Source organism: Engraulis encrasicolus, chromosome 22 (assembly GCF_034702125.1).
Source record: "Engraulis encrasicolus isolate BLACKSEA-1 chromosome 22, IST_EnEncr_1.0, whole genome shotgun sequence".
Lineage (NCBI taxonomy): Eukaryota > Metazoa > Chordata > Actinopteri > Clupeiformes > Engraulidae > Engraulis > Engraulis encrasicolus.
In genome coordinates, this window is record NC_085878.1 from 22,992,032 (window position 1) to 23,011,001 (window position 18,970).

An 18,970-nucleotide genomic window follows, 5' to 3' on the forward strand; every position below is an offset into this window, starting at 1 on the left:
TTAACCCTTAGTGAATCACGAGTCAGTCATTATGTATTTCTGTGAAATTATTAACCTCTTAAGCTTCACACCCCCCGGTACCGGGTTTAGACCACACCTCCCACCAATATCATATTCATAATTCATCTTTCATAAACCATAAGGTGTAATAAACATGTCAAACAATGCATATCATTGGAAAGCTTAGACCCTTTAGAGTTCGTTTATCACTGTATTAGGCAGATTTAAACAACATATATGTGCTTAATCATCAATTTATGTCACAATGTCATGTTTCAAAATTCATAATCCCAGCCCCTCCGTTTTCAGTGCATCCATACCTTCCTGCCATCAGTAAACATCGAAAACATGGATAATCCTTGCTTGGGTGGTGTCAAAATGTCCATAAGATTCCAAAGAATAAGAATATGGGTCCCTTTTTTGTAATACTCCAACCACACACGACACAATTCCACTCAAACAAAACATTTTTGCTTTGAAAGTTCCGGACTATGAAGTTTTTTTTCACGGAAAACGGCTGCCTTCGCGCCCTTCCGCGTTTGAGCCGGCATTGGCGCCGTCCCACGTGATCCCTAGAGTCTGTGGAATCCAACAAGCCAACCCTGGTCTCGATAGGAGGTCAGTGTTTCCCACAGAAATTTTGGAAACTATGGGGGCAGCCGGGGTTTATTTTGTCCGGGGGGGGGGTTGGGGGGGGGGACGGTCTTCTCACACGGGCCTTTTTTTTTTGGGGGGGGGGGGTGTATTCTTGCAGCGTAAATGCAAAACGGCAAAACAATGACTACAGTATGACATTGGCGCATGGAGAAACTGTAGGCCTGGGCCTATATTTCAGCCATTTATATTTTGAGAAATAAGGCTGCATAAGATTTTACCCATGACTTGTATAATAGTAGTACATTGTCATTGTCAAAAAATGCAGCACAGTGAATAATTTCTGTTTACAACACAGTTTCATTCGTCCCTCATGCAGGGGTCTGGGAAACAATAATAAAACAAAATAGGAGCAGAGATAAGAATTTAAGAGCACTGTGAAATTGTTAACGCATAGACAAAAAGGGTCTTAGAGGGTAGGCTATGCCTTTTCCCCCACACATATCTGTAGGTGTACACATTCTACATGAGGGGTGCTGGTCACAGGGCCAGTTTTTTTCCAAATTCCTCCCATTAAAAGGGCTGAACAACATATTGCACATTTATGTCTATATTCACATTCATTACACATTAATTTCTATATGCAGCCCGATGTCTCCTCTGCTGTGTCAATGAAGGTCTGTCACCAAACTCATTACAACTGTAAAACAAAGCCTAGGGAGTGTTAGTAAACTCATCCCAACTGTCCCTTCTCTGAAGGTTTTTTATATTGCTCCCAAACCCAAGTAAACTACAACAACTTGACTAGGCTTTTGATCCCTGTCTTTCAAGCACTTGTGGTTCTCTCTATAGCAGGGGTTCCCAACCTTTTTTTAACCAAGATCTACTTTTGAAGTTGATGGTCTGCCGTGATCTACCAAGTCAAATTCAAGGATGTCAGTATGAAAATTTAAGACCACCATTTATTAATCACCATTATTATGAACAAAATGTTTTCAGTAGGCTATGGCCGTATCTTTTCAGTGTGTTTTTAAAGTGTGTTGAATAGCCTATCTTTACAAAGCAATGCAGCACTGATAGTATGCAGAGATAATTTCAGTCATTCACAAGTCATAAACAACTGAAACAATTTCAAAATGATAAACATTTGGTATATAAAAGGCACATAGGCCCTATTTCTAAAATATGATGAAGCATTATCATGCCTTCAGTGGTATAGGCTACAAATTAAAAAGGGCTCAGAAATTCACCATTTGTTATGGGTAAATAGTAGGCTACTATGAGAGAGAGAGAGAGAGAGAGAGAGAGAGAGACAGAGACAGAGACAGAGAGAGAGAGAGCAATGAGAGAGAGAGCAATGAGAGAACTCATTGGATTGGTTAACACCCCTGTTAAGTGTGACTTCTTCTATGAAGGTTTTTTTTTCCAGCTCTGGGACAGTAGCACAGCACAGTAGCAAAGGCTTTCTATTGTGAGTTTGGCCAATCGTTTTGTCCACAACTGAAGCAAGAAACAGCACAAATTGAAGTGAATTCCATACATGTCAACAACTAACATTTCCCTTACACGCGGCACGCGATGTAAACGCAGTTAGCGATGATGCATGCGACTAGCGATTTGGACGAAGATCCTCGCATATCGGCGTGTCATAACGCATCGTTGCGCACATGTTCTGTTACTCACCCGATGTTACACGTGTGCACACATGAATCAACTGTAATACCCTTACGGTCACTTCCTAATGCTTTCCCCTCATTCTGTGTTACCGTGGGACTACTTATCTAACCAATACAGAGTCTATATGATGTATTTACTCCAGGAGGAAAATGCGAAGGAAATTCAAAATCGTAATTCAAATCGTTTTTAACAAAAACGGATATCGTTAAAAAAAAAAAAAAAAAAAAAAAAAGTAAAAAATTTTTTTTTTTTTTTTTTTTTAACATTTTCGTAAACTATGGCGGCCAAATTTAAACTATGGCGGGCCGCCATAGTTTCCTCAATGTATGGGAAACACTGGAGGTTCCTTGGCTGAGATACAAGCCTTCGAAGCATGATAGGCATTTCGTTTTTTTTTCTACCACACTTGCTTTGATTGACTGTAGCTCCGTCAAATCAGAAGCTACGGATTTCCTTCGAGCACAGCCTTGAAGCCAATGAACACAGCTTTCCAACGAGCTATCGGAAGCCCGCCCCTTACTTTCACAACAGAAGCCACGCGTTCGCGTAATAGCCATGCGTAATACTCAGCGTTTGAACCATTCATTCAGTTAGCTTGCGTCACGGAAGAAAGATCTAAAACTTCGACTGCATTTTCGGTAGCAGTCTTTTCGCTGAGTTAGCTTGTTTTTTTTTAGCAACATGCCAAAAAGACAACAAAAAACGAAGCATGCTGAACCAGCAGCTGGATCTCCTTCCACATCATTTCCAGACGAGGACCAGGAAGTAGTTCTAAACACCCAAGGGAGCGAGGATTCAGCTGAGGCAGACGAGGAGAGGCGAGAGATACACAACTCGTGAGGTGAGGTGAGCATTATATCTATTTATTCCAGGGGTCTAGTAATGATACAATGCTATCACGTATCATATAAAACGCACGGTTTCCATGTTCCAATGTGAGCATTAGCAAGCTCATTGGGGGTGTATAGGATATAAGGAAATTCGTAATTGTGTTGTCCTGAAAGTGAGTTTGAGTTGTAGTCTGAGAGAAAAGGTGTGTGTGTGTGTGTGTGTGTGTGTGTGTGTGTGTGTGTGTGTGTGTGTGTGTGTGTGTGTGTGTGTGTGCCATTCATCTTACATGTAATTGCAACACTAGTAGTTTGATGCATGCTAGTGACATTATGATAATATTGTGATATTACTATGTTACATCACACCTTGAGTGCTGTATTGTGTGTGTGTGTGTGTGCCAGTCCTCTTACATATGTAATTGCAACACTAGTAGTATGATGCTAGTGACATTATTATAATATTATGATATTACAATGTTACATCATACCATGAGTGCTGTATTGTGTGTGTGTGTGTGTGCCAGTCCTCTTACATATGTAATTGCAACACTAGTAGTATGATACTAGTGACATTATTATAATATTATGATATTACTATGTTACATCATACCATGAGTGCTGTATTATAATGCAAGAGTACTTCTGCTGGTATAATCTATTGTGGGTGTGTGTGTGTGGGGGGGGGGCAACTGTGAGGTAATGGGGATGGTAAAGTAACTTGCAGGGTGATGATGGGGGATGGGTAGTGCACACACACAAGGTGAGAAAGACAAGTGAGAGAGTGAAAGAGCCAGGGGGAGAGGATTTAGGTAGATGCAGTCAAGAAGAGTGCATGTTGTTTACCCTGTGTGCATTAGTTGTATTTCATTGTTTATCTCTTTCTCTGTTTTATAGTGATGAAGACTGGGAGCCTGAGGTCTCCAGGGGGAGAATAAGACGCCAGGAGGATAGAGGAGGTGATGAAGAGGAAGAGGACAGTACTTCAGCCTCTACAAGGACACCATCAAGGGGCAGAGCAACAGCCAGAGGGAGAGGCAGAGGAAGAACCAGGGGCCAAAGAGGAGGAAGAGGCAGGGGCCAAAGAGGAGGAAGAGGCAGAGGGCACGGCTCAGCGGTTGCTGAAGAGGAGGATGGGGCCTGGCTAGATGAGGATACTGAGGACATCCTGCCACCTCAGCCCACCTTTCGGCCTTCAAGAAAGCCTGGCCCACAACTCCTACAGGGTGCCATGTACACGGCGCTACAACTTTTTAGACTTTTCATGACAGATGATATGCTGCGCACTCTCCTGCAAAATACCAACACATTTGGAGCTATGCACCACACCGTAAAATGGACCGATATTACACTGCCAGACCTTTTCTCACTACATTTTGGCACTACTGTTCCTGCACTGCACTGTTTTATATAATATGGTTACATTCATATTCATGTTTGCACTGATAATGACATTTATGCCAAAATAAAATGTCAAATTTGCCTTATAGTACTTTGGTTTCCTTTTGTCTTTGGAAGTGTTTTCCTGTACAAAGTGTAAAAAAAGGCTATTTCCGTACAGTTATACTTCTGTAATACCCTTCTAAAGCCATTTCCAACCCAGCCAAGTCACTAAAAGACACCTCAAGGGGTAAGCTTTCATTTCTGACCAAGATCATGCTTCTATCTCAAAAGATTCTTGTGCAGCAACACTTTATTTGCAGGGTGCGTTTTGGCTATCCAAAAGGTACCTTTGGAGTCTCCAAATGGTATTTTTTGGAGACTTGGGAAAAACGCATGTGCATACCCACACATAATTGTCTTGGGAAAGGTCATACATAGCTGTAACAAGATCCCCTTTGACACACAGCTTCAGTGGACTTGGGAGTATGTCTCAAATGTGTTTCTAAGGTCAAATGTATCAGCTAAACTGATGAAATGTGGTACTATCCTGGGATTTTCAAAACCGGATTTCAGAAAAGAAGATGTTCCAACCCCTGTAAGTCCTTGGCAGTGCATCACAAAATCTTCCTGACTCTTCATGTGGATTCTACAGAGTCTCTTCTTTAAAATGGTACCAGCCACTTCTTGATAGGTCAAAGTATGCAGACACAAGAGCCATTTAAGTAGACGTTGTGCAAAACCTCAAAAAAACTCAAAAATAGCCCCGAAGCTTAAGAGGTTAAGTACTGTTAATTAATCATTCGTCTATGGTGATTTAACTTTCTGATAAGCATTAGTAAACCATCATTAAAATGTCTGATAACCCACCTTTATTTATGAAAAAAACATGATCTCTTTGTTGTCTCCTACCACCTAACCATTAACAAGTACTATTAGGCATGTATGGTAACGGTTTGTAAACTCTTGCTTTAGCATCAGTGAAGTCTTATTTAACCCTTTTGTAATGGTTAGTGTGTGATGACTGGTAGCATGGCAAACAGTAGGCCTAGGCCTAAGTTGAGGCTCATGTGACTGCCCCTCATGGATGTTTCTGAACATTAACAAATGACTTGTTAAGCGTTGCTTATGCATTATCAAGGAATTACAAACCATTACTTAAGTATATCTGGGGAACTGATCTAAAGTGAAAACCTGTTATGGCTTTACAACACATTAACGAATGACTTGATAAGCATTGCTTATGCATTACCAAGAAGTTTCAACGCAATAATAACGCATATCTGGGGAAGTTTTTAAGTGAAAACCTATCCATACTTTCCAAAACATTAGCAAATGACTTGATAAGCATTGCTTGTGCACTATCAAGGATGTATAACCCATTATTTAAGTATATCTGGGGAACTGATCTAAAGTGAAAACCTTTCCATGCTTTCCATAACATTAACAAATGACTTGATAAGCATTGCTTATGCATTACCAAGAAGTCACAACTCATTACTAACGCATATCTGGGGAACTTTTTAAGTGAAAATCTCACCATGCTTTCCAAAACAAATGACTTGATAAGCATTGCTTATGCATTATCAATGATTTATAACCAGTTACTTAAGTATATCTGGATAACTTATCTAAAGTGAAAACCTGTTATGGCTTTACAACACATTAACGAATGACTTGATAAGCATTGCTTAAGCATTACCAAGAAGTTTCAACGCATTAGTAACGCATATCTGGGGAACTTTTTAAGTGAAAACCTTTCCATGCTTTCCAAAACATTAACAAATGACTTGTTAAGCATTGCTTATGCATTATCAAGGAGTTACAACTCATTAATTAAGGTTATCTGGGGAACTGATCTAAAGTGAAAACCTTTCCATGCTTTACAAAACGTTAACAAGTGACTTGATAAGCATTGCGTAAGCATTATCAAGAAGTTTCAACGCATTAATAACTCATATCTGGGGAACTTTTTCTGTGAAAATCTTTCCATGCTTTCCAAAACATTAACAAATGACTTGATAAACGTTGCTTATGCATTATCAAGGAGTTACAACTCATTACTTAAGTATATCTGGGGAACTGATATAAAGTGAACACATTTCCATGCTTTCCAAAACGTTAACAAATTACTTGATAAGCATTGCTTATGCATTACTAACGCATATCTGGGGAACTTTTTCAGTGAAAATCTTTCCATGCTATCCAAAACATTAACAAATGACTTCATAAGCATTGCTTATGCTTTTATCAAGGATTTAAAACCCATTAGGCCTACTTAAGTAGGCCTATATCTGGGGAACTTCTCTGAAGTGAAAACCTTTCCATGCTTTCCAAAACATTAACAAATGACTCGATAAGCATTGCTTATGCATTATCATGGAGTTACAACTCATTACTTAAGTATATCTGGGGAACTGATCTAAAGTGAAAACCTTTCCATGGTTTACAAAACGTTAACAAATGATTTGTTAGGCATTGCTTATGCATTAACAAGAAGTTACAACTCACTACTTGCGCATATCTGGGGAACTTTTAAATCGAAAACCTTTCCATGCTTTCCACAACGTTAACAAATGACTTGTTAAGCATTGCTTACGCATTATCAAGGAGTTACAACTCATTACTTAAGTATATCTGGGGAACTGATCTAAAGTGAAAACCTTTCCATGCTTTACAAAACGTTAACAAATGATTTGTTAGGCATTTCTTATGCATTATCAAGAAGTTACAACTCACTACTTGCACATATCTGGGGAACTTTTAAATTGAAAACCTTTCCATGCTTTTCAAAACGTTACCAAATGACTTGTTAGGCATTGCTTACGCATTATCAAGGAGTTACAACTCATTACTTAAGTATATCTGGGGAACTGATCTAAAGTGAAAACCTTTCCATGCTTTACAAAACGTTAACAAATGATTTGTTAGGCATTTCTTATGCATTATCAAGAAGTTACAACTCACTACTTGCGCATATCTGGGGAACTTTTGAAGTGAAAACCTTTCCATGCTTTCCAAAACGTTAACAAATGACTTGTTAAGCATTGCTTATGCATTATCAAGGAGTTACAACTCATTACTTAAGTATATCTGGGGAACTGATCTAAAGTGAAAACCTTTCCAAGCTTTACAAAACGTTAACAAATGATTTGTTAGGCATTGCTTATGCATTAACAAGAAGTTACAACTCACTACTTGCGCATATCTGGGGAACTTTTAAAGTGAGAACCTTTCCATGCTTTCCAAAACGTAAATGACTTGATAAGCATTGCTTATGATGAAATAACACATACATAACGACTTACTCGTGATTCACTAAGGGTTAATTAATGTTAAAAATAAGGCTTAACTAAGGTTTAACTTTGCTTAGCGAACCGTTACATCAGCACACACTAACCATTTACTAATGGTAGTAGATAATAGTTAAGAACTGAGGAATAACACATACATAACGACTAACTCGTTATTTACTAAGGGTTAACTATTGTTAAAATAAGGCTTATTTAAGGCTTAACTTTGCTTAGCGAACTGTTATATCAGCACACACTAACCATTTACTAACGGTAGTAGATAATAGTTAGGAAATGAGAAATAATGCTTACATAATGATTAACTCGTGATTCACTAAGGGTTAACTAATGGTAAAATAAGGCTTGACTAACCCTTAAGTAATGCCTAAAAAGGGGTACTTATTATAAAGTGTTACAGCACATTCTTTCTATTTGGCTCCAATATCGCTCCTTTTGTCAGTTTTGTGTGTCTTTGTCTCACCTTCTGTCCGCTCCTACTTTCTGTCACATTTTCTGAAGCTTCACTTGTCTTTCAAGGTCTCACTTTCTCCTTTTTTCTTCTCTCCTCTCCTCTCCTCTCCTCTCCTCTCCTCTCCTCTCCTCTCCTCTCCTCCTATTTACAATGCACTGCTGGTTTGGCAGGTAGTCTGCCATCTTGATTTATAGAGGAAGCCTTTGCTGTTCAGTCTGAGGCGAGAGGCTCTGTTTGCGGCCGCTGGAACAAGCAGCTGAAACTCTCCCACGTACTGTACGCCTGCCTGCCTGCCTGCACTCTCTTGATCTAATTCTCTGCTCTTTGGGGAGTATTTAGCTAACCTCATGCAGCCCTGTAACTTCTCTGCAATTTTTCATTTAACGCTGTGAGTTGTTATCAGTGTGTGGAAGTTGTGGAGCTGTCTTCGTTCACCCCTGTGCTCCAGTCAGGTCAGGCAGGATGACTCTGGATAACAAAGTGTTAGGACAAGATTTATTTGTTTATTCTTACATTTTACCGCTGTCCTTGCATGTGAGATTTGCTCTCCTTATTTTCTCTCATTTTACAAATTCCAGTGCTTTCCAGGATCTGGTATGGGACAGAGAGCGCAGCTTGGAAGTGGATATGTGGGGGATATACGTATTGGATGGTGATTATTAAAGTTGCTCCGATCGATCGGCTGCCGATCATGATCGGCCGATAATGCCTAAAAATAGCCTGATCGGTGATCGGAAAAACATGCCGATCAAAAAAAAACGATCACGAGATATTAAATTCCTCACGCAACCATTTTGCCTTTACACCTGGCGCTGCATAGGCGAAGGCTCTGCACAGCTGCAACTGCACCAAAAGAAGGCATTTTTGCTTGTCTATAACTTTTCGGCATCCCCCCCTCTTCATTTTCACCATTCATAATCATATCTGTATCAACAATGATCTGATTTTCCGATCCATGCGCCGTTTACCTGACGCTTGTAATTTGCGAATCACTAGTCAGTCTCGTCACGTTTGCTATTTTGAGTTACAGCCTGTATGGAAGTTGCCAGTCAGCACGCAACAAGTAAACGTTTCCAAAACAAACATATCAACGGTATTGTTTTTAGAGTTGACTGTGTGCAAGGAATTCTACAATCTATGACGGTGAAACAGAAAGAGGGGCTTTCCTCGGAGACAAGCTGTGTTTTTTTCTTGTTTTGTGTATGCACAATATCCTAATCAAAAGTGTTTAAGTTTCAATGTAATTTGTGATTGACTATTCCTCGCCAGTTAGCCATTAACCTGTGTACTGTACTTGCCTCGGTCAGCACACAACAACTTCACGTTGTCAGCGCAAACATGTCAACGTTATTGTTTTCAAAGTTGTAATTGACAGTCAGTCGATTAGTTTGATAGTCGCTGAAAGACCAAACGGCGACAGATCAGGGAAAGGTTGAGAGAGAGACGCTCAGACTCAGAATGGTAGCGGAGCACTACAGCTCTGTGGACGGTGACAGAGAGGGGAGGAGGAGGGGCTCTCTTGGCGGCCCGTTCACACTTTGACGGCCATTTGATGCTCATAAACGCGATGCACCTCCCTTTGTTGACTGTTTGCTTCTTGTCGAAGCACATGCAGGGGCGTGACAGAGTACACTGAACAGGAATATCTCTTTCTGTCTTTCTACACGTCTATATCGATTAAGCAAGCTAACCAGCGATAGTAACATCAAAGTCTGCCCTAACTGTGGACATGTGTTTACTTCACACATTTCATAGCCCTCACATAGTTTTGGTACATAATCCTTTGAACATAAGCACAAAGACCTTGCACTTCATAGTTTGCTGTAGTGTGTGACTCTTACATTAAAATGTACGATAAACAGTGGGACCCAGACTGCATAAAGGGGGCACCCGCTCTCCACAGAGAGCAGAAACATCAGTCTTGCATCTGCATTTACTTCCGAACTGATCTCCACTTTGCTTTGAAATAGACATGATACTGCAAACTATCTTGGCAAACAATATCTATTTTGGCATCTTTTGATAGACTTCAGAGGCTCCCAATGCTCTCCTTTTAGGCCTCCTACTTCCCTCGTTCCTTCCCTCTCCATTTCTCTCATTCTCTCCTAATGGACCCTCTACCTCAACTTCTCCCAAGCCTCAATATGTACCTCTCCTTCGCCTAACCCTACACTCCACAGAGCCGGTGGCAGCCATCATTTTACAGAGCTCCAGGCGGTCTGTGGGATGTGGGATGACCTTATGAAAGAAATAATCATGGGATTTTGACTGACCTTCAAATTAGCGGTACTCCACCAGATCGGTTATCAATTATCGAGAGACAAACAAGTTTCTGGGAAGGATGTACTGTTTGGAATATTGTATAAAAATGTAAAAAAAGAAAACGAGGCTGCAGAATTGTACTTTTTCCATTACCAGTTCATGAACTCTTCAAAAGCCAAATATTTTCAGAAGCTATTACGAAAACGTATTTCATATTTCCCTATGGACTTGCCTTAATAGTGCTATGTTGCGGTCACTTCAATTATGAGGGGCTTTTTAGCATGACATCGAAGCAGGATAAGATGTGTTAATTGGTTCAAGTTGTGAAATATCAGACTGTAGCATAGTTTCTGAAATTATTGTACACTCATAGGCATGTTGGGAAAGCATATCTTGCATTTGTTTGAAATGTTAGTCATTCCATCACTGCAGTGGGAACGGACTGGAGAGTCCTCAATGGCGAATAGAAAAACACTGTTTATCATTGAATCACTGACAGAAAGTTAAACAAACTACGCTTTTGACATGAAAAACGTCTATCACTGTGTTGCTGTACAGCTGAAGGCAATTATTTTTGGAGTGTTTGATTTGCAGCAGCATATTTATATTTTCTCGTCCACTGAGTCAGCACAGATTTAAGAGATTTCTACATGCAAGATTTATGCTACGTCACCCTCCGCTAATAATTTTTTTATTTGCTTGTTTGGTTGTGCTAATTCGTAACTCAGGCTTGTGAATGTACCAGTGATTAATACTGGCAAGATTCCAGATTGGGTGCTAATTAATCTCTGGAAGAGGTCACTCAGCTATTTGTTTAGCGTGGCCGTAAACAAGCCGTGAAGGACCTACTGACACTATAATGTGTCGGGTTCAAGACGTTGAGAGGGGATGTTTCCAAAACTCACATTTAGAAATTCAGTTCAGGTCAGTTCCCGATCCTCCCCTATCTCTCTCTCGCCCACTCATTTAACGTCACCATCTCACACAGTCCTACAGCAGATAAAGACGTACGGTAAAAGCCCCTTAAAAAGCAAAGAACTCCTGGAATTGAAAGGAACTCTGTGTAGTTTGTAGTTGCATATGGGTTATTTCATGGGATGTGGTTTCATCATTAATGAAGGTAAAGTCTATGAATGAGATCTTTTTTTTCTTTCAGATGTATACATTTTTGTCTCTTGTCTACCGTAATTAACATCATCAGCAGATGTTGGAAACCACATTCATGTTTGAAAGATAAATATTCATCCTTCTCATATTAACCACTGACCTGGTCACCAGCTGTTCCCATCACTTTCCTCCCTTTAATCACCTGTCCTTACCTCTTTCTCTCTCACTCTGTCTCTCTCTCTCTCTCTCTCTCTCTCTCTCTCTCTCTCTCTCTCTCTCTCTCTCTCTCTCTCTCTCTCTCTCTCTCTCTCTCGCTTTCTCTCTCTCTCTCTCCACACAACACACACACACACACACACACACACACACACACACACACACACACACACACACACACACACACACACACACACTCATCAAACTCTCTCTCTCTCTCTCTCTCTCTCTCTCTCTCTCTCTCTCTCTCTCTCTCTCTCTCTCTCTCTCTCTCTCTCTCTCTCTCACACACTCACTCACTCTCTCACTCACTCACTCACTCACTCACTCACTCACTCACTCACTCACTCACACACACACACACACACACACACACACACACACACACACACACACACACACACACACACACACACACACACACACACACACACACACACACACACACCACCACCCACACACACACACACACACACACACACACACACACACACACACACACACACACACACACACACACACACACACACGCACACACACACACACACACACACATCCCCCCCCACACACATCAAACATTAAACTTTCTCTTTCTCTCTCTCTCTCTCTCTCTCTCTCTCTCTCTCTCTCTCTCTCTCTCTCTCTCTCTCTCTCTCTCTCTCTCACTCACACTCTCGCTCTGTATTTCAGTTGTGGAGGCAATCACAGAGCAGGGTCGGCATGAGGAGCATGTCCTGGGTACAGCAGGGTGGTTCGTCATGGGTAACACCAGCTTGGAGCTCCAGCGCTCCCCAGAGAGGCAGACCCTACGCTGCCCAGGACCCCTGGCTGCTGACCTCACCATCAAAGTAAGCAGCACTGGCCAGTAGGTTTTGGTAAATCCGCACTCACAAGCTATGTCTCATTATTTATTTATAAATTACCACCATGTCCACAAGCAAACGCGTTTCGGCTCTCAAGCCATCATCAGTGCGTAGTACCACTGAGTGCAGATTTTTCTTCTTGAAGTTGATACCTTTTATCGCGCACCCAAAGTCATTCATTTTTCCAAGAAGTTTAGCGCGTCCTCTGACAAACAGTAGGTGTTGGTAGCCACACACAAGCGTCACCCGGAGGATGGTGTATTTCATAACTGTTTTACAGGAGGACTGGGGTGGGGAGCTGTGTGGAAGTCGTGTGTGTATGAGAGTGTGTTCATACTCTTTCTTATGGTTGTGTCTGCATGTGAGATGGGGGAGAGAGGGGGTGGTCAGGCAGAGAGCAAGGAAATAAAAAGCATATCATGGAATGGAAAATGCATGGCAGCGTTCTAAACAATATTTGCCTTACTCATTTCCAGAGTCTGACAGGCCTGTTTAGTTTTAGGCACATCTGTTACTGAACCAAGGGCCCCTTTTTAAGATAGGGCAGAAGCAGTACAGCAGCATAGCACAGCGTCTTTTTTATTTCCTTCAATAACCTCTGCTTTTCAGAGCATCAATTTTCTAGCTTTATACTCTCATTGAGTCCTTAAACACACTAATCCAGAGCTATTGAGGCCGTTATCAAGTTGATTTTTCATTTATATCTGGGAAATACAGTACTGGTGTAGTCACATTTATGGTAGTCTTTGCATAAACGTTTTAAAGCATTAATTTTGACCACATAAGCACCCAGAATGCAGCCCTGGCAAGCTGTTGGCGTCATCGCACAGTGGTGCTCATTTCAAAACGTCTTCTGTAGACAATTATGGACCACACTCATGTCACCACAGCTTTAGTGAGCATCCTCCTCCTCCTCCTCCTCCTCATCATCATCATCATCATCATCATCATCATCATCATGAATAGGCTTAAGCTTAAGGCAGGGGGATATCTGATGGCAGTAGGCACCAGAGACCAGATGCTGCTGTTGCTTCGTCTTCAGTATGGAACAAGTGAAGTCATGGCATCCAGGATTTTGAGTCAGGTCTCTGCAGCTAAGAAATAGTTTTGCATGTTTTCCGACTACAAAAGGGCTCTTTTCTCCAATGGCATCACCGGGATTAAGGGGAAAAGGCTGTGTGTGTCATCTCTGAGCCGTGCTGTGCCATCATCCATATTGAAATTATTACTTAATTTGGAACAAGGAACATTTGAAAAATGAATGCGTTCAAGGTTTAATGACGGTTAGCTTCTGTACAATGATTGCTGTTCTTGGGTATTAGCCGGGTATTACAGTAGAGAGGATGGATTGATGATGTTAAGGGTGGTGGTGGGAAAGACCAAGTTTGTGTTGGCATCAGACTCTATCCCAACAACCGCAATAATGTTGAAGGATGTGGATGGATGATGTGTTCACAAGGACAGTGCAATTATATATTCAAGAGAGTGGTGGCTGTTTTGATCATGTTAGCAGTAGTGGCAGCAGCAAAAGGGTTGAGTGTTTGTTATGGAGGTGCGGTGGTAGTGTAGTGGACTGGTGGTGGTGATTATGGTGGTATTATTTTAAGTCTTAAATATTCCTCCCTTTCTGCAAGTGAGGTCAAGTGGTGTTATAGTGGTGTGGTATTTTTTATGCTGAGGTGACCATAGAGATTGGTGATGCTCAAATATTCCTCAATTGCTTCAGGTGAGAATCGCAGCTGCAGAGAATTATCCATCAGGCAGGGGGTCGTCTTGATAATGTAGAGGTGGTGTTATGGTAGTGGTGATACCAAGGAGAGTAGAGACAGGAGAGCTTACTGACGTCATAACAGCGTAGTACGAAATGATGGCGAGGGGAGTACGGAACTTTTATTCTTCTTCTACGGTCAGTATTGTACGCATCAGGGAAGCATGCAATGCCACTTCCGCGAGGGTCGGAGTGTGGAACAGGTCATAGGACAGCGTGAATGTTTGTCAGCTGTCCTTAATTACCCCCAGCAATTACTGCTGACCAACAGCTGCAGTTAATTTGGCCACAAATTATCCATCATGGTGTCGCCCCCACTGACCATGCGCAAGGGAGTACGGAGATTGTATCCATCGCACCCACTGACCAATGACCATGCGCAAGGGAGTTAATTTTCCATCCACTCGTGTCCTCAGAAAACGCCCCCGTACTACACCGTGGCCAATGCATTTCCCCCCTAGAGATTGTTTTTCTGTCGAGTTTCTTTGATGATACTGAGGTGAACCACAGAGAATCCAATACTTCATAATGACTATTAACTGTATCCTTAGTATAATGGGATTTTAGTGTTGCCTACTCATTTTCTTCATAGCTAGTTGCACTGGTGCGACCAAAAATATTTTTAGGCGCATTATTGAAAAAAAAAATGGGTGCACTTGTAACCAAATTAGTAGCAGTCTAGAGCCCTGCGAGATTGATTATACTCAAACATTCCTTCCTCTGGCAGGTGAGGTATGCAGCTCCAAGGGACACGGTACTACAGTACATGTTCTACCAGCCCATCCGATACCAGTGGAGGGAGACCGACTTCTTCCCCTGCTCTGTCACCTGTGGGGGAGGTGGGTAACCTCTCACAAGGAAATCCAGTGCCCACACATCACACAGTGTCCTACATTTATTTCTTAGTTTTTCATATGATAATATTTAGGTGTTTCGACTCAACACAGAAAATTTATGCAAACTTGATGTTAGAAAATTGTACATCAAAAGTAGTTTTGGGGCTACTTCAACAGTGCATGCTGATGCTGATATCTTCTGTTGGGCCCACTTGATAGACATTATACTCAATGTATTGTCATTGCTGAACCCTTTTCTTGTTTTCATAATTGTCTCCATCGTGGCATGTTGTGAATGTGAATGCCAGGCTATCAGCTGAATTCGGCAGAGTGCACAGACATTCGCTCCAATAAGGTGCAGGCCGAGCACCACTGTGAGAGCTACCCAGAGAACACCAAGCCCAAGCCCAAACTCAAGGAGTGCAACATGGATCCTTGTCCTGAGAGGTAGCTAAAAACACACACTCAATTGACCAACTCAAACTCAAACACAATCATCTACTACTGTCCAAAGGGATTCTATAGTAAGCCGTAGCACTCAGTAGTTGTCTTTGTGATTCCAAGGGCCTTTGGGCATCTATTTCAGGTCAGCAAGACCAGACCGTATTACAATTAGTAGTTAGTAACAATTAGTAGTGACGCATGAGGAAATGCACTCTCTGATAACTGAGAACCACGGAAATTGTATGTTTGAAATCAAAGTGAAGCATTCATTCTGGCTGTCTTGTTGGCACTTTTGAATACCAATAAAACCAATAAAACATTTAGTCCTGGCACAGTGCTTCAATAACAATAGAAGCCCAACAGCAGAGCGGAATTCTGCAGCATGGCCAGAACGCTGTTCGATCAATTCGGCCTATGATAGGCTGTTGGCAGGACGATACTTGCAGACACCATTACCACCATCACACACTGTCCCCATACATTTCTATGGTTGATCTCTGAAGTGCTCTTTCTCTTGTCTCTGTTTCTGCTTGTCGTAGTGGGCAGTCTCTATATTACAACACACACTTTCTTCCTCCAACACAAATATTAGTATCTGGAGCAGCGTTCATAGCTCACCTGCTCAGTATTACGGCACTTCAAAAGCCAAGAAGAAGACTCAGAGTTGGAAGCCACTAGACTTCAAGTGTGAAGAGGTTTCACCTTTCATCCAAACTCCTCATCCAAGGATGACAGTGAAACGTCTTCAACCTCCAAAAACATCCAGTCCAGTTCCTAACAACGTGGCTATTGGCTAACATGACTTGGATGAAACAGAATCTTCACAAACACCTGGAGGAAATCTATGTCATCACAGTGCACATGTTAGCTGTCAGGATATGATCGTGTTCATACAACGGCTATGGGATTGCTAATGGGGCATTTGTTTTTCTTTTCAGTGACGGCTTCAAGGAGGTGATGCCTTATGACCATTTTCAGCCTCTTCCACGGTAAGTGGCCGTGTGTGTGTGTGTGTGTGTGTGTGTGTGTGTGTGTGTGTGTGTGTGTGTGTGTGTGTGTGTGTGTGTGTGTGTGTGTGTGTGTGTGTGTGTGTGTGTGTGTGTGTGTGTGTGTGTGTGTGTTGTATTCTGCACTATACTTGTCTCTTATACTGTATGCCTATATTACCATTTGTTCCCAGTGAAATGTTGCCTCACAATGTATACTATTGACTATGGGATTTGACTGATGTAGTTTTTATTTATATAATTATACCCTGGGTGGTGTTGCTCTGTGCTTGTATTGAATATAGTTCTATGTGCTATATTTTGCATTCAAAAATGTTATGACTTCAAGAGAAGACCATGTAACACGATGGTTTTAAGCCACACCTGACAGATCTCAGGTCATGCCTGAGCGAACCTAAGTACGCACAGAAGCGAAACACGTTCGCTCTGAATAAACAAGCAAAATAGTTTAAAAAGTGTCCGGTAAACTTCTTTCTTTTGAAGTACTGAACACTCCTGCGTTTACCAGCACCTACAGGTAGAAGCTGTGCATGGATATTTGAACTGTAACAAATTACCTGACCTCCTGTGTTGAGCCACACAGCCTCTGGGGCGATAAGGGGCAGTGTGTGGGTTGCTAAGCAATCATAATGTATCATGGCTAGATTTACACACACCTCAGTTGACCCCGACAAGCCTGACACTAATCCCAGTAAAAGTGCCAATTTGCTAACAACAGCAGCCTGCTTTGGTTTGCATTATGCTCGTCTGACTGCTAATCTTTGTGGTAAGAAGATTATGTGAATGTCTGAGGACTAAATCTACATTCAGCATATTTGTAGAGCGATAGCGAACCCTGGGGTATGACTACAATAAGCCCTTACAGTTAATGTGATTTCTAAATTATTATTTCACAGTATATTAAAATAAGCTGATAAGCCAATACATTAAGTTGCCCAGGGATCAGTAAATCAAGCAATCAACATAGTACTGTTTGCCAATGCAAGAAAAGGAAATTGCTTTTATACATTTATTTATTAGTTGTCACCTGATTGCAAGCAGCACGATTTCAGCCCTTTGGCTACAGTTGCTGGTATCTGAGAGGTGACTCTGATTGTCCCGTTGTTTTGGATCCAGCTCTGCAAACTGTATGCTATAGCCACCACTGCCAAATGGCCATTATGCATGCTGTGTTGGGCCACATATGTTTGGATTTTACTCCTTTCACTGTTTATAAAAGAAATGCATGTAGATATCCATCACACGCAATTTATACGGACTGTTTATTCAGTCAGGCATGTTGTATAGCTTTTTTTTTTAAAACTTTCCTTGAAATTCCTGAGCGGGTAGCTTCTATACCATATTTCTGACAGGTAACCTTACACAGTGGTTTCCATTCGGCCCTAAAGGTATCTGAAATACTTTGCCACGGTGTAATGTTTACGTTGGTTTTTCAGATTTTGCTTTGGGGTTGATGTTGGCATATGCCATTGTGCCTACAGTTACAGCAAAGAAAAAGTAATTTTAGAAAATTTCATATGCAGACCTGTGTAGGTGAAATTGATTTCCCGAGGAAATGTGTGCGTGCCATGGTCTAAGAAGTGAAACTGATTACTTTTCATTATTTTGAAACACATGTATGCAAATGTGTCTCTGCATATTTGTGTGTGTGTGTGTGTGTATGTGTGTGTGTGTGTGTGTGTGTGTGTGTGTGTGTGTGTGTGTGTGTGTGTGTGTGTGTGTGTGTGTGTGTGTGTGTGTGTGTGTGTGTGTGTGTGTGTGTGTGTGTGTGTGTGTGTGTGTATTTGTGTGTGTATTTTTGTCTGTGTGTGTGTGCGTGAGTGCGTGCGTGCGTGCCTGTTTTAATGTGTATGCATGTGTGTGCGTGCGTGCGTGTGTGTGTGCAGCTGGGAGCAGAACCCGTGGACCATGTGCTCTGTGACATGTGGCGGGGGCAGTCAGGAGCGCAGCGTGGTGTGTGTGGAGGAGGACGTGCATGGCCAATTCACCCAGGTGGAGGAGTGGAAGTGCACCCACTCGCCCCGGCCCTCCACCCAGCAGACCTGCAACACCTTCAGCTGCCCACAGTGGAATGCCATGGAGTGGTCCCAGGTAAGGTATAGCACAAGTCAGACCTCTAAATAAATTAACACCAGCCAACAAGCCAAATGGTGTTTGGTGTTTCAGTTTGGTTGGTACAAAAGAAAATAATCTAGCCACTTTGATAGTAAGACATATATGTTTG

The 18,970-nt window shown here is 41.7% G+C and overlaps 1 protein-coding gene across 2 annotated transcripts in view; it reads left to right on the forward strand.

The window, feature by feature from the left end:
* adamtsl3 (ADAMTS-like 3) overlaps window positions 1–18,970 on the forward strand; it is a 182,801-nt gene that overhangs the window by 109,137 nt on the left and 54,694 nt on the right. For both annotated transcript variants that reach the window (XM_063188098.1, XM_063188100.1), the window contains exons 9-13: window positions 12,519–12,676; window positions 15,187–15,298; window positions 15,604–15,742; window positions 16,678–16,728; window positions 18,633–18,837. In XM_063188098.1, the coding sequence (XP_063044168.1) occupies window positions 12,519–12,676; window positions 15,187–15,298; window positions 15,604–15,742; window positions 16,678–16,728; window positions 18,633–18,837 (665 nt within the window). The remainder of the gene's footprint in view (window positions 1–12,518; window positions 12,677–15,186; window positions 15,299–15,603; window positions 15,743–16,677; window positions 16,729–18,632; window positions 18,838–18,970) is intronic.